Genomic DNA, 14,636 nt, shown 5'->3' on the forward strand with positions numbered 1-14,636 from the left:
GAGAGAGAGACAGGAAAGTCTGGGAGAGAGATAAGATGACACGCAGCAAAGGACCACAGGCTGGACTCGAAGCCTCTGAGCCGACCTCCGAAGGTCAGGACTGAGCCTTAAAGACACACACTCTACCAGGTAAGCCACTGGGGCGCCCCACAGATCGCATTTTAATACCAGACAGTATTAAATGGGGTTTTAGTGAAGTATTCTGTCACCTAGCCACTACTCTTTTTTTTTTTTAAGAAATGAAACGGTAAGTTCTATCATGGTCTCTTCTAGGTGATACCAAAACTGCACTTATTTAGATCATTGACACTGAGAAATATAATTGAAACATAATTGAACAAAAACATGATGGCAAAATGATCAGGATCTATCTGATCAAAGAATGACTCAAAAGCTTTGATATCTAGCTCATCAGTCAGGGTAAACTGACTTTCTTGACTTTCAACCAGTGGTAAGCCCTCCTATCGATCTGTACATGCTTTTTGTTCTCTCACCGTATTTGACCTGTGCGATGTCTCCGACAACGATCTCGGACACATTGATCTGGGTCACCTGCCCCCCTCGGACCACGGTGAACTTCTGCTCCTGCTCGATGCGGCTCTGGAGGCCGCGGAACTGCTTCTCTTTACTCCAGTCGTTGAAGGCCGTCACCAGGACCACACATACCACGGATAGCAGGATGGCAGCACCTTCGATCCACCCAGCCTCCGCCTCGCCCTCCTCCTCCACGCCGCCAGCCGCACTGCCACAGTCTGAGCAGAGAGAATGCAGGGTGGAGGTTTAGTTTTAGTTAAATGTTCAGCTGCTTCTAGAAACACTCCAGCAGGGCAGCCTAACCGGAAGTGACCTCTGACCTTCATGTATGGGAGTTTCCAGGTGTCTAACTTTGGAACAATATGACACGTTGCCGCTGTGGCACAAAAACCTCCACTGATTTTAATGATGGTTTCATTTAAGATGAGTGATGACCCAGATCACATGACTCATGCTGGGTCAGAGGTCTGCTGGGCCCTGTTTTTTTTTTTTTTTTTTTTAAAGATGTTACTGAAGTTACTTGAAATTACGAATTAGTTTTTTGGTGGGACCAACATAGATGGCTAGACAAGGACTGTGTTATTAAACCGACAGGTTAAGTGTGCAATATCAAATCCAGCAGGATTCTTCAGGTTTTAACTGACCCCTCCACAGAGGGAATTCTGGGAAACAGTAGCTTGTTAGAAGATGATAATGATGATGATGGTGCAGGCTGACAATAAAGCTGGTGCAATTTCATAAATGAAAATGTATTGTTATCTCCACATGTTCAGTGAGTGAGTGAGTAGTCCTGTAGGACTTTCAGTCTGGACTATCTGATGAGGAGGCAGCGCAAGTGAAAATGATCATTTGAAACACTTAAAGCAGCAGCCGACACCAGTTTGTATGCAGTTGTCACAGAGACGTAATTCACTGTGTTTAACTGATATGTATCTGTTCATTTTAGATACACAGGTACATTTTCTGCATATGGGCTGGATATATTTAGCCTCTCTGACTAGTACTACATTCAGTCCAGCACAGTATACAGACACGTCACGGCCGGACACGGGGTCACAACAACTGACTCTCCTTCTCAGTTCTCCATGTGACATAGAGTTGGAATCAGCCTGGTTTTGGTGAACTGACCTTTGATGAACGACATGTAAGTGAGTCACAGAGAAAAGAGAGAGAGAGAGAAGCAGAGAGTGGACCAGAGTCTCTGCTTACACAGATGAACGGGTCCAACACGAATAAGCTTTGAGTAGTGTGAATGCTGATAATAAGGGAATAAAGATTTCAGAATTTACAGCCTCTTCAGGAACTGACTTCGGTATTTCCAACTCTTTAACTATTACACTTTAGCTTTAACTTTTTTTCAGCATTTTCAACAAGTTGCATTTTCAGTTGCTTTTTAAACCATTTTAGTCCATTCAGCTTACAAGTTCTGCTTCATCAGCAATGTCCTTCAGCTTTCAGCATTTACACAACAGAAAACAGGAAACACACACACTCTGCTGTCTCACAACAATGTCCCTGTGAATGCACTGATCAGATTATTCAAAGATATAAAGGTTTGACTGTTGAAAATAAAAAGATGAACTCACGCTGTCTATCTGCATCTGGCGGTTTGTAGAAAGAAAGGCCTAGAGAAACGATGGCTGCCACTTCCAGGATTATAAGCGTGATATCCTGCAGGGCTTCCCACACTAACTGCAAAAAGGTTTTTGGCTTTTTAGGAGGAATGACGTTCTGTCCGAACTCCTTTTTCCGTCTGGCGATATCGTCTGCCTTTCCATCTAAACCTGCACAGACACAAAGACAACATCATCAGTCCACATGTCCTTCAACCATTAAACTGAATTTATATCAAATATAACATCTGTTGAGCCAAGATATAATCTTAATCCAAACCTCTTCACATGGTTTAAACTCTGAAGAACAAATCCAAACATTGTGAGTCACGAGTGGTTTAACATTTGTAATCACTGATAAATATGAATCATATAATTATAAGGCTCAAACTTCCAGGATAAATGTGGATATATTGAACAACGATGAAAATCCTGCAAGTCCAGAGGCCAGTTGCACAAAACACCTTACGTTTTCTACTTAAGTATGACACTTAAGGTTTAATTTCACCTTAAGCGAGGGAGTTACTTATGAGTGCTGCACAGAATCTCTTAAAAGATTTCCTTAGTTAAGGAAAAAAGTTTCAATTTACAGCAAGAAAAGAGATTTTACAGCAGTAAAATTCTACTGTTTCCATGGAGACTGTTGATTTGCTGCCATTAGCACTTGTGATACCTATTATCACTTTGGGGAAGCAGGTAACATTAAAGAAGCTACTTTTGTGATACTTTAAATGTAAGACTAAGATAAGGAGAAAAGCTTAAATACTTAGGTGAACATTTTAAGGAGACCTTAGGGAGAAAGCTTAAGGGTGTTTTGTGCAACGGTCCCCAGGTCTTTGTCATTCTATGTTGTACTGTTGTAGCAGATGTTGGAGTTTCTCAACAAACCTAAACCTGAACCAAAAGTGCCAGCTCCACCTACAATTAGGAGGCACCATGACCAGGACAAAACCTTTCATCTCTACATGATCCATTATGTGTACAATAAGATATTACTGAAGCCCAGAAGTTGCATCATTACATTTTTGTGTGTGTGAGGACTACATCTCTGTTTGAGTGCTGCTTTTATCCTGTAAATGAATTGTACTCAGGTTGGTGTGCACACTGTGCACCTTCTGTCAGAGACAAGAGAGAATAAATCCAGTTAATTATTACTAAAAGCCCACAGATTCAGTTATCCTGGAGACAGTGCTTGCTGGATTAACTTGCCCAGAGTAGAAATGTGTTGTTGTGCCCTGACTGCAAATAAGTTCATGGAGCTCCACAAAGTGTTTTTTAATACGTTTTTAGGGGATGAAACCTATGAGCTCTGAGGCTGTGTGCAAGAGGACTGAGTCATTTATTAAATTCCTACTGTGCGACTGTAGAAAAAGATTTAACATTCAACCCGTACCAGTCAGTCTGAATTTATAGTGTATAGGACTCCAGTGGGGGAAGTTCAAGAAGAATACACTGTCTGGCTTATCCACCAAGTGTCCTACTGTCCTCTGTCAAACCAGACCTGGGCTCTCCTCTTTAAAACAAAGTGAAGTAAACTTGCAAGTTGTGTCGAACAAATAATCATGACAGCAGAACAACTGAGAAGTAATGCGAAGAAACGTGTGATTCAGCACCATAGCAGGTAATAAGTCAGGATTGTCTGCAGACTTTGTAAAATAGAACTATCTGCAGTTGCCATACAGGAACTTAACTTAGTTTAGGAGTAGGCAACATGGGTTGCATCAAAATTCATTAAAAAAAATAATATATTTTAACTCCAGTCATTTGAACTTGATTTATTTGAGAAGGTGACACATGGTTTATATTTATATGGCTGGTGTTTGGGTCTCTGCAGTAGTGTGGTGTGCAGAACTGCAGACTGGTGTCCTCAGTGGAGCAGAAGAACATGTCGGGACACGCTCAGGTCCCTTTGGACACACTGAGGCTGCTGCGTGACTCGGTCAGTCTCAGCAGGTTTTTAACCTAACACTTCTCTCTGTGTTGTCTGAATGAAACTCAGTGATTGGAGCGCTGAGCATGCTCAGGTAAGTGGGATTACACTGAAAGTTAATGGATCTACCCCCCCTCAGCTATCACCCCAGAGAAGTAAAGTAGAGTGATGGATTTTCCACTGATTTCAAGCTGCTGCTGAGTGCTGACATTTTACTTCTCTCTGTCAGCAGGAGTCTAAACACTGAAGGTGTTAACTGAGCGTGTGCAAGATGGACAAACTGAATGAATTAATGATGAGGAGGAAAATGTCAAAGGGCAGGCGTATGAGACACCCTGTGTCCACCCAGGGACACTGAGTCCACTGAGTCAACATGATAGCACAACTTTGCAGAAACAATAAAATATGTCTCGGCAGGTCGACTTTCATAGAAATATGCTTAACGAGGTCACTATCAGCACCAATATCAATCAGATGACAGATTGATCGAATGATCAGTGCAACCCCAGTTAAAGACACATACTTTGATTGTCTTACAGCATACTCAAAAGTCTCCTCTTAGCTCACTGCTGATGTTGGACAATCCCAAATAACCGCTGAATTCCATCCCTGAGGCCAGACTTAAGTCCACTTCATGTCACTGAAACTGCCTCAGAAACATGATTAAGTTTTTAGCCCTTGCTGCTGTGAATCCTCCATTTGAATTTTTCTTAATTTAAATGCAGTATTTACAGCCTGGAACACACTGTGTTTGTCTCACACAGTTTTGTCACACAGAGCAGAGGAGGATCAACAGAGGCTGCAGGTTGTAGTTGACTTTGACCATCACACAGTACCTGAAGCCAGACTGGAGTACACACTAAACTTTATATGTCCTCTGTTGGTTTAATAATGACCACGCCAGGGGGAGGGATCTGTGAGTCACAGGTGGAGGAACCTAAAACATAATCCAATACAACCGTGACTCTAACTAAACTAACTAAAAGTAATGTATAGTGGAGCATCACACTGCCTGTGGCTGATTTCTGATTCACATTTGTGGCGCTGTGATGCTCCAGCTGGCAGGCAGCCCTGTTGCTTTACAGAGACACACACAAGTTTCTGAACATATTTACCTTCAACAGGTGACGTCCTCAGTCTGGCACACAGTCCGTTAACGTCTCCGTAAGTTTTCTCGATTTTGGTCTTTGCTTCTGGACCTCTGAGCTCCATGACCTCACGCAACTCAAGCAGCGAGCAGCTGAACTCTGCCTCGTGGTTGGCCTCATCACGTCGGCCATGTTTGGACCCACGAAAAGAGTTATTGGCCATGTCTTCTCCTCTGGGACTCAACAGAGGCCTTCCCGAAAAACACAGACTCAGTGGTTGGCCTGAGGTGCAGATCTGGCCTTACAGGGACTCAGTGACTGCAGGAGGATAGATCAGGTTATTTTAGAGGTCTTAGTGGAAAACAAGTACATAACTCTTGGGGGAAAATGTAGAAACATGACCACACAAAGGACGTGACTGGACTTAACAGTTGGGGCTGAGAGCAGGACACTAAAGTCATGTCCTCAGTATTGGTTCTGGGAACTTGGGAGATTACACTCCCCAATTACATGCAAATTACACATAAGAGGTTTTAAAAAGACTGATTCTGATACTTTTTATGAATCAACATACTTAAATTAAATTCTTTTAAACGATGTAAGAGGGATTTAGTACTTTATTATTTACATTCCCGGGATTGTGGATCCTTTGAAATAGCATCACATAAAAAGATTAAATTGCAAATATAACTGAATAGTTAAATAGATAAAATGTGCTCTAATAATGATAATCAGAAAATGTAATTTTTTAGTGGTTAGTTAATAATTAGTTTAGTGGAATTTGTCATGTGTAACTATTCCATAATTCATATCTGACCCGCAGAGTACCTTACTCAGTGGCAGCAGCAGGAGAAAACATTAAATCAAGGTAAGAACAAATTTAATGACATATTCATAAAAAGTCTCTTTGTCCTGAGCAGCAGGAGGATGGAAGATATCAGGAAAACATGCAAAGTTTATTCAGTTGTCTCACCTCATCACTGTTAGAAACCAGTTGTATGAGTGAAATGCCCTCAATCAACCAGGTAACTGTGAAGCAGACCCAACATATCTGATCCAGACTGCTCTGGTCTCACAGAACAAAACAGTACCCTGTTGTTGCATTGGCAGTGCATTTTAACGGCTGATTCACTTTGAACAGACTGAGCCTGAACGTATCTGTGTGGTGCAGGGTTGCTGTGCATGCTGGTGTGTGACTGAAATCCTTTATATTTGTTCCTCACAGGTTGTGACCTCTGCGCCTTCAACTGTAATCTGTGTCAATCAGTCAGCCGAGGCTTAATCTGAACGAGAGAGAAGCAGCCTGTTTAAGGCTGACGGAGAGAAAGAAAAGAACTACTGAGCAAAAATCATGAAAGGCAAACTGGTGAATAAAGCTTTGCTGCTCACTGTACAAAGCTAAAGCTGAATGAGTGATTGCAACCAACAGTCCAAACACACAGAAATTCAGTTCACAAAAGGAAACACATAAGGGCTGATCTCCATTTTAGAGAAGTTGCAAGAAGCTAATTTTTTGGGGAGAAATTCTGTGTTGTTCAGTTATTAATGAACTAATTATCACAGCAGTACATGAAGCTACACAAAGTATAGCTGTGTGTAAGAGCTGAATAAGCTCCAGCCCTCCGTAGTGAGGAAACACACTCAGGATTTTTGACAGAAAACCTCTTTGGAGCCAGTCGTTCCTGACAAAAACTTATTATCACTTTATTACTGCAGCACTGAGATGGAGAAAGGCTTTACTTACAGAAACTTCCCCCATCGCCTCCTGTTAGCAGCAGCAGGTGTTAGCGGCAGTCCGATTACTCTGAGCAGCAGCGTCACACACACGGCTCCAGAAAAAGCCCATAACCCAGCCACAGTCTGCAGACCTGCTTCTAGACCACAATTTACTCCCAAAAGCAGCCTGTTGTCCAGAAATTCAGTTTGACCTTCAGCAAGCTCTCAGTCACAAGCAGCGCTCCATCGGAGGAAAAAACAGGAGCTGGCTAAATGATTATCTGAGGAAAGCCTCGCTTAATCTAATTAGACAATCTGTGGCTTCAGTGAGCGCCAGAGAGACTGCTACTGCTGCTGCAGCTCCTCCTGCCGAGAGGGACACACCAGGTCTACACACGTCAGGTCTGCACACAAGGTCTGCACACACTGGGTCTACACACTCCAGGTCTACACTGACAACATCTAAACCTACTGCTGCAGCTCCTCCTGCTTAGAGGGACACACTAGGTCTATACACACCAGGTCTGCACAAACCAGGTCTACACTGACCATATTTAAACCTACTGTTGCAGCTATTTCTGCTCGAGGGACACACCAGGTCTGAACTCAACAGCTCCATACACCAGGTCTACACACACCAGGTCTACACACAGCAAGTTTAAACACACCAGGTCTGCACACACCAGCTCTACACTGACCACATCTAAACCTACTGCTGCAGCTCTTCCTGCTGAGAGGAACACACCAGGTCTAAACACACTTCAGGAGATGTAAAACTGAAGACAGGGAGGTCAGAGTGTAAGCTACTTTAAAACTAAGGAAGCAACCACCAGAAACCCCCCCAGTAACCAGTTAGTATCCCATAGCAACCATAAAGAAAACTCTGGCAACCAGCTAGTGTATCCTAACAACCACCAAGAAACAGCCTCGCAACCAACTAGCTGTACTGTCTATCCTGTCCTCAGTGCTCTGACTGCATTAGTTGTTGTTCAGAACTGTTTCATTTGTTACACACACACAAACACACACACAAAACTCACACACTTCCCTTCCCCCCACCCTCTGAGCAGCAGTGATTCAGACTGACGTCGGGTGGCACACACACACACGTGACTCACACACACATACACACACACACAAAGGTGGATTACGGCGCATAGAGAAACAGGAGGATTAACTGAACTCACTCACTCACTCACTCACTCACACACACACACAAGGTGATATCACTGTTTCATATTTGCATGATAGTGTTCTCACACTGAGCTAGAGTGACATTTGACCCCACACTCTAATGGGGACTACCACAGCAGTATTTTAAGGACACATTGGAAAGATCAGACAGGGACCGGCCACATCACATTATCCAGTTCTGGATTCATGCTGCCAAAAATTCATGATTGATACATATTTCTGACATGCATTTTTTTAATCCAGTACACACTTAACTGCATGTTGCAACTCAAACCTGAGGATGATTAAGACACAGGCTGTTGTAGTTCAAATAAATACATTCATCCCACAAAGAAGTTTAAAGCCTGTGAAATAAACTTATAAATTCATTCAGCAGTGGGTAAACTGACCTGGGATTGGCTCACCAGTCTGTACAGTTTGTGTTTGCTACCACCCCGTGGTCACACAGAGTCAATACACTGCAGAAAGACCACACTTGAAAACCTGATACCCACTGCATTTTACTGTTGTACCTGTGTGAATGGAACAACCAGGAGCTGGGTGCTATGAACGGGAAGAGCTGGAGTAACTACAGCAAAACAAATAATGATCAATAATAATAATAATTCATGAGCATCAGTCTTTCTTAAAAAAAGAGAAAAGAAAAATAGTTGTAAAAAAAAAAGATTTGTACCTCATGCACCTAATTTAAAATGTTGTATCATATTCATCTAAAAAAGCATTAATATTCCATTATTCCATATTTTTATGCATGGTAATGTGTTTATTTTGTTCCTGGGACATACTTGGCAGGAATATATATAAGTATATTAAAAAAAATGATGTTTGTTTGGATCAAGAAATAAAATCACAGTTTAGTCTGTAATTTTGTTTAACTGTATTTTTTATCATGATTATTTTTGTTTTTACCAATTGCTGATGCTGGACTACCGAAGTGATAAGAAAACATCATACACACAAACCAGTACTGTTTGCTTAAAGAGGTGCTGGTGTGGGGGGCGTGGTCACATACTTGAAAACTGTAAACAGCTGAGCGTGACGTCACACATCAACATGGCGGACTGGAACAGAGGTACTGCTTTTCGACACGTATTCACTTCTATATTCAGCCGTTAACCGTCTCTGGCATCACAAAGCTAACGTTAAAGCAGAGTGACGGGGTATAGAACCTAAATGACGAAGCAGGTCGGCGGTTGTGTATCATCTCTGGGTCCGTAGTTACTTCACTTAGAGCCAAAAACAGGCCTGGAACTTAGCCAGCTTAGCTAGCTGAGGAGTTAGCTGCTAAAGTACTTATGGGTCAGCTGTGCTAACTTTAAAAAGGTCTGGGCGACGATGAACAGAAAGGTTTATCGGTCCAAAAAATCATAACATTAATTATACGGTTTACAAGGAAGAACTCTTGTGTTAATCACTGACCGAGAAAGCTGGTTTGTTTACTGTAAATTGCTGAATGGAAATACATGGTCTATGCTGGTCAATACACGAGACAATACATTTTTCTTGTCAACATAATTCTGAACTGTTTATAGTGAAGTATTTGTCTCTTTACATCTATGGATGTTTCAGCAAGACTGGGAATCAGTAAGCAGAACTGATTTAGTATTAGTTAGCATCAGGGGGGTCCTTAACATTTTCATGACAGATGTTACTTGGTAAACCGTTATTAGGGTTACTGTTAGGTTGTGAAAGACTGCCTTTAGATGGACCCCTCGTTATGTTTTAAAATGGTGGAGCAAACTTGGAGAGGTACATTAATATATGTTAATAGAAAAAAGATTGTAATTTAAAACAGTTTTCTGGGTTTTTACACAACCTTACCTCTTGGATTAAGTCAAGATTGGTTAGACTGGGTGTAACAGGACAGGAAATTATTATGTCTGATGTTCAGACTTTGTCCTGTGTGCACAGAAAGCCTGTTTAACATATATAATTATATTTCTTCATGACGGAGTGGCTCTGAGGCGTCTTCTTGTTTAATTATGTTAACCAAAAATGTAAAATTATACTACTAAATTTTAGTATTGAGGTGCAATTACATTCACGCTTCATTCCTTCCCTCCATCCTCTTCTGACTAACATACTTAATTTAATTCAAATGTTATCTCTGGAAACATATTAATCTTTGCGGTGCAAAGTTTGTTACAATCTAAGATGGATAACGACCGTTAACGTAGGCTAACGCTAATTAACGGTTAAAATAACACCTATACAGCGGAATGATACATGTAGTTAAAAGTCCCACAGTGAGTACTCAGCACTCATGGAATGCCTCTTGTCCACTCAAATTACTTGGTCGGAGCTAACTGTTGTATAAATTAGACGGATTTTTTGACATTTCTCACTTTCCCCCGGTGGTCTGAATAACTCCCTGCTGTGCTGTCTTGTCTGTCTGTGCGCTGTCAGTGTCCTCTTATCGCGCCGCGACGCTATCAGTTATGAACTATTTTTCCTGATCCGCCGAATCATCCAACTGTATTTATGAAATAGGCAGATACAAGGGTAGGGCGAGACCGTGTCTGGTAACCAAGGCAACACAACTTAGCAAATACACATTAATTGTAAGCTAACTCAGAAATGTACTTTTGAATACTTAGCACGGTGCTGAACGATGACTGACAAAGTGCTTTTCGCGCCATCTCCAGCGGTTCAGAGCTAACGTTAAAGCAGATTGACGGACTGTAAAAAATGACGAAGCGGGTTTTTCATGTCTGAATCCATAGTTACTTCACCATCTAACTGTCTCAAATTGAAATAGCCAGATACCACACGTTAGGGGCGTCAACATGTCTAGTCAACCAAGGCAACACAACTTATTAAATGCACATAAAATGTAAGCTAGCTCAGAAATTAAATTTTGAAAACTTACCACAGAGCGAAAAGATGACTGAACGTCAAGTTGTGCTGTTCGCGCCGTTAGAGATTACTTCTTCTTCTTTGAACTTTGGCGGTTGGCAAACAACGAATTGGTGCATTACGTCACCAACTGGAATGGCGTGTGGATCAGAATGTGTAGTAGCCTACTCATACTCCAGTAATAATAATAATAAACCCTCATATTCTCCCACTCAGATTTGTTATTCTTAGATACTCAAATAGGATCTGATAGCATTCCTTTGAGTTCTTTTGTATTGGATGTATTTAAAATCAAATTTTATTTTCTATCTTTCTCAAATTTTGAATGTTTGAATTTTTGTCTGTTTGATATTTTTGACAATGAAGCATAACATGCTTGTCTTGTCCACAGTAGTCACATTTGGCGGTTAAAGACTGTAAGAGCCTGATGCATTTGATGACATGTGTGACTGATGATGTCTGATAAGTGCACAAAGATGACATATTTCCGGCCAACCTGGAAGTTAGCACCACCCTGGTTAAACCATGGCATCTCACACATTCTTGCTCACATGTCCATCTAAGATTCTCAATTAAATTCCCAGAAACTGTAATCAGTATGCACATACCACAGTAATTACAGAAAAATAGACACTAAGATCTGAGACTGATAGTAAACAACATCTTATTTATTAGATAACGGAAACAGGAACTTAAATAACAGTTATTAGTTATGTAGAATTCATTCGCAGGAATTTCTTTAAAGAACTATTACATTCATATTGCTTCAAAAAAGAGATGGATCCATTTAAATACAATTAAATGTTCATTTATTTGTTAAAATCTTTTTTTTTTTTTGGACAAATTCTACATTTTTGCAGGTAACATGTTGTGAGCATGTTATACTGCAGGTTCCCAACCAATAAATTCTATTTTTCATAAAAAACCTTTCTATAAGACATCAGTTTTGTTTTAGGAGATTGTTATGAAACTATGGGACGAGTAAAATAAAGTGTCAGAGATTAAGACACTGATTGAGACATTACAGAAGGCACAGGCAGACTTTGCTTACATTTAATTATCAATTTCCCACTTGTAAGTGAAAAAGACAAGCCTAACTTACAGAACCTACTGAGGACTTACCACAGAAACACAGTGATGGACTCATATCCCGGTTTCCCTGCCCGCGCCACTACATAAAGTCAGGACTTAAACCACTGCTTCTTTTCTAATCCGATGTGTTTGTGTGTTTTCAGGTCATGGCTCCGTGGAGGACCTGCTGGATGCTGAAAACAAACGTCTGGCCGACAACCTGGCCACCAAAGTCTCCAGACTGAAATCTGTGAGTCTCAACAAACAATTACTTTCTCCATCCACCAGTTTCATCATTTAATGACAAGTTAAACAGCTGTCAGTATTCATGTGACACTGAAATGAATTAGAACAGAGAGTCTAAGGACAAACGGTGTTGTATGCTGTGTAGATTTTAAAGCCCCATGAGGCTAATTTTGTGATATTTGGTTGTACAAAAAAAACTAATATATCTTTTGATGTTCTGGACTTTGTTGTAAGCTCCCCTTTCACAATCTGCTTTCATGTTCAGTCCTCTGTTTGTAGTTTGGCTCTGAAATGATGCAAATATGTATTTCTGTATCTGACAGCTGGCATACGACATCGACAGAGAGGCTGATGATCAGAACGAGTATCTGGACGGCATGGTGAGTCCATCTGATCTATGAAGAAATGTAGAAAATACAATTAATTTACATGCCATGACCTTGCTGTTTTCTGCAATTTTGCAATTCTTTTTAAATTTTGCAAAAATGCAAAAAAAAAAAAAAAAAAATTTGTTTGTCAGTTCATTAATTTGCAACTACATTGATAATTGATTAATTATTCTATTCACTTCTCAGCCTAACACAACAAACATTCCAGTTGTAGGTTCTCAGATGTGAACTTCTTGCTTGTTTTACAAAATAGTAAACTGAATATTTTTGGGTTTTGGACTGTTGGTTGGACAAAACAAGACATTTGAATCTTTCACTTCCAGCTCTGGGACAAAATTATAGGCTTGTTTTTTTTTGGTTTTTTTTCCGGATACCAAAAAATGAATCAGTTAATCCAGAAAATAATCTCTGGATTAATTGATAATGAAAATGATTGTTGGTTGTAGCCTTAAAATTGACATAAGGAAACATGACTCTTCTGGATTCAAATGCATGTTTTTGAAAATGTGAAGGAGGCATGTTTTAGCTAAAATCTGGGTTAAATTGCTTTAAATAACATCTTCCCTTCATCCGTTTTTCTTCTGCTCATGTTCCTTTCAGGACTCAAACTTCCTCAGTGCAACAGGCCTGTTGAGTGGCAGCGTGAAGCGTTTCTCCACCATGGTGCGATCTGGCAGAGACAATCGCCGCATCCTCTGCTACGTCTCCATAGGCCTGGTGGTGGCATTCTTCCTGCTCTACTACATGGTCTCCAGGATTCAACGTTGATGTGAAAACCAGATCAACCAGGAGCTGGTCCTGATGTGGAGCTGAGACTTTTGAGACTCTGACGTCATATCTGATTGATTTGAATCATCCCTGTGGTTTTCCTGCACAGGAGAGGACTTTTTAACAAACGAACAGGAAATGGACAAAAAAACATTTTGTTGAATTGTTGAACTGACCAGCAAGGGATGGTGGAAACATTAGCAGTCATGGAGTCTCTAAAAAAAAAAAAAAAACTGGACTTTGGCCTTTCCTGTTGCAAGCCAGGAAGTCCCAATGTGGGCAAACACAGGGCAGAGCCTGAATGCAGGTGCGCATGGTACCCACCACAGCTGAGTGTGATGGGCCGATGAACCCCAGAACATAAAGTTCAGTACAGACCAACTGTCTCAGTTCCAGACTACACAATAATTTAAAGCAGATTTTTAATTGCAGCTGATCTGTTCATGCTGCAAAATTGCTCAAGAATATATATTACAAACTAAAAAACACAAAAGAGCGAGTTGATGTGGATGATACTCAAAAGAAATGAATGAACAACACACATCTGCAAAAAATAATAATACATTTTCATTTTTAGTGGTGAGACAGCTGCAAAGAGGACTTTTTAAGGATGTTTTGTAGTAGCAAAGCTACTTTTTCCTGACAGTTACTATAGATTATTCACTGTCTGCCAATTTGTATGTAGTGTGGAACTGGGACAAAGCAGGTGATGGTTTGACATTTTAATATGTTAAATAATGGCTTCAGTTGATGGACAGAAGACAGGGCTACAGGTAAATGTTCACAACACACACTGTAACATGATTCAGTTTTTTAGTTTTTTTTTAAACAAAAACAACATTAAAACACCTGTGTTTTTCAGTTGTGGTTCAGTTTACTTCAGTGTGTGTTTGCAGCTCAGCCTGTTTCTTCCTAATTATTATTATTAAAAGTTGGGACCTGTCCTGTTCATGGTTTACAGCAACATTTTGTCTGTAACGTGGGGGTAGGGGACATTTAAAAGGGTTGAAAAGTGTTTATTTTCTTTATGTGTTCACATTCCAGACTCTTGACTGCTGATCAGCCAAGGCAGACATTTAATATTTTTATTAATACACATGCAATAAATGGTTTTAATTGTGGAACCTGTTTGGGATAATTGCTTTTTACATGATTCATTATGGTTCTGGGCATTATTTGAGATATACTGGCAATAATTTATGATTTTCTTTTTCATAATACAGTCTTCAAT

The 14,636-nt window shown here is 40.5% G+C and overlaps 2 protein-coding genes across 3 annotated transcripts in view; one reads left to right on the forward strand and one right to left on the reverse strand.

Annotated features, from left to right (window-relative positions):
- The window catches only part of LOC130176125 (plasma membrane calcium-transporting ATPase 1-like), a 27,767-nt gene extending 15,619 nt beyond the window's left edge, over positions 1-12,148 (reverse strand). Inside the window, exons 1-4 of one of the 2 annotated variants that reach the window (XM_056387036.1) lie at positions 10,945-12,148; positions 5,193-5,483; positions 2,121-2,318; positions 495-752 (exon numbers count right to left, since the gene is read on the reverse strand). In XM_056387036.1, the coding sequence (XP_056243011.1) occupies positions 495-752; positions 2,121-2,318; positions 5,193-5,388 (652 nt within the window). In that variant the 5' untranslated portion in view covers positions 5,389-5,483; positions 10,945-12,148. Of the gene's footprint in view, positions 1-494; positions 753-2,120; positions 2,319-5,192; positions 5,484-6,909; positions 7,655-10,944 lie in introns of those variants that run through there. The other variant, XM_056387038.1, reaches the window with a different exon arrangement.
- On the forward strand, positions 9,111-14,529 carry bet1l (Bet1 golgi vesicular membrane trafficking protein-like). The gene is made up of 4 exons (XM_056387042.1): positions 9,111-9,147; positions 12,167-12,252; positions 12,572-12,628; positions 13,238-14,529. Exons 1-4 carry the CDS (start codon positions 9,129-9,131, stop codon positions 13,403-13,405), a joined length of 330 nt encoding a protein of 109 aa, XP_056243017.1. The 5' UTR covers positions 9,111-9,128; the 3' UTR covers positions 13,406-14,529.
- The last annotated feature ends 107 nt before the right edge of the window (positions 14,530-14,636 follow it).

Source organism: Seriola aureovittata, chromosome 10 (assembly GCF_021018895.1).
Source record: "Seriola aureovittata isolate HTS-2021-v1 ecotype China chromosome 10, ASM2101889v1, whole genome shotgun sequence".
Taxonomy (NCBI): domain Eukaryota; kingdom Metazoa; phylum Chordata; class Actinopteri; order Carangiformes; family Carangidae; genus Seriola; species Seriola aureovittata.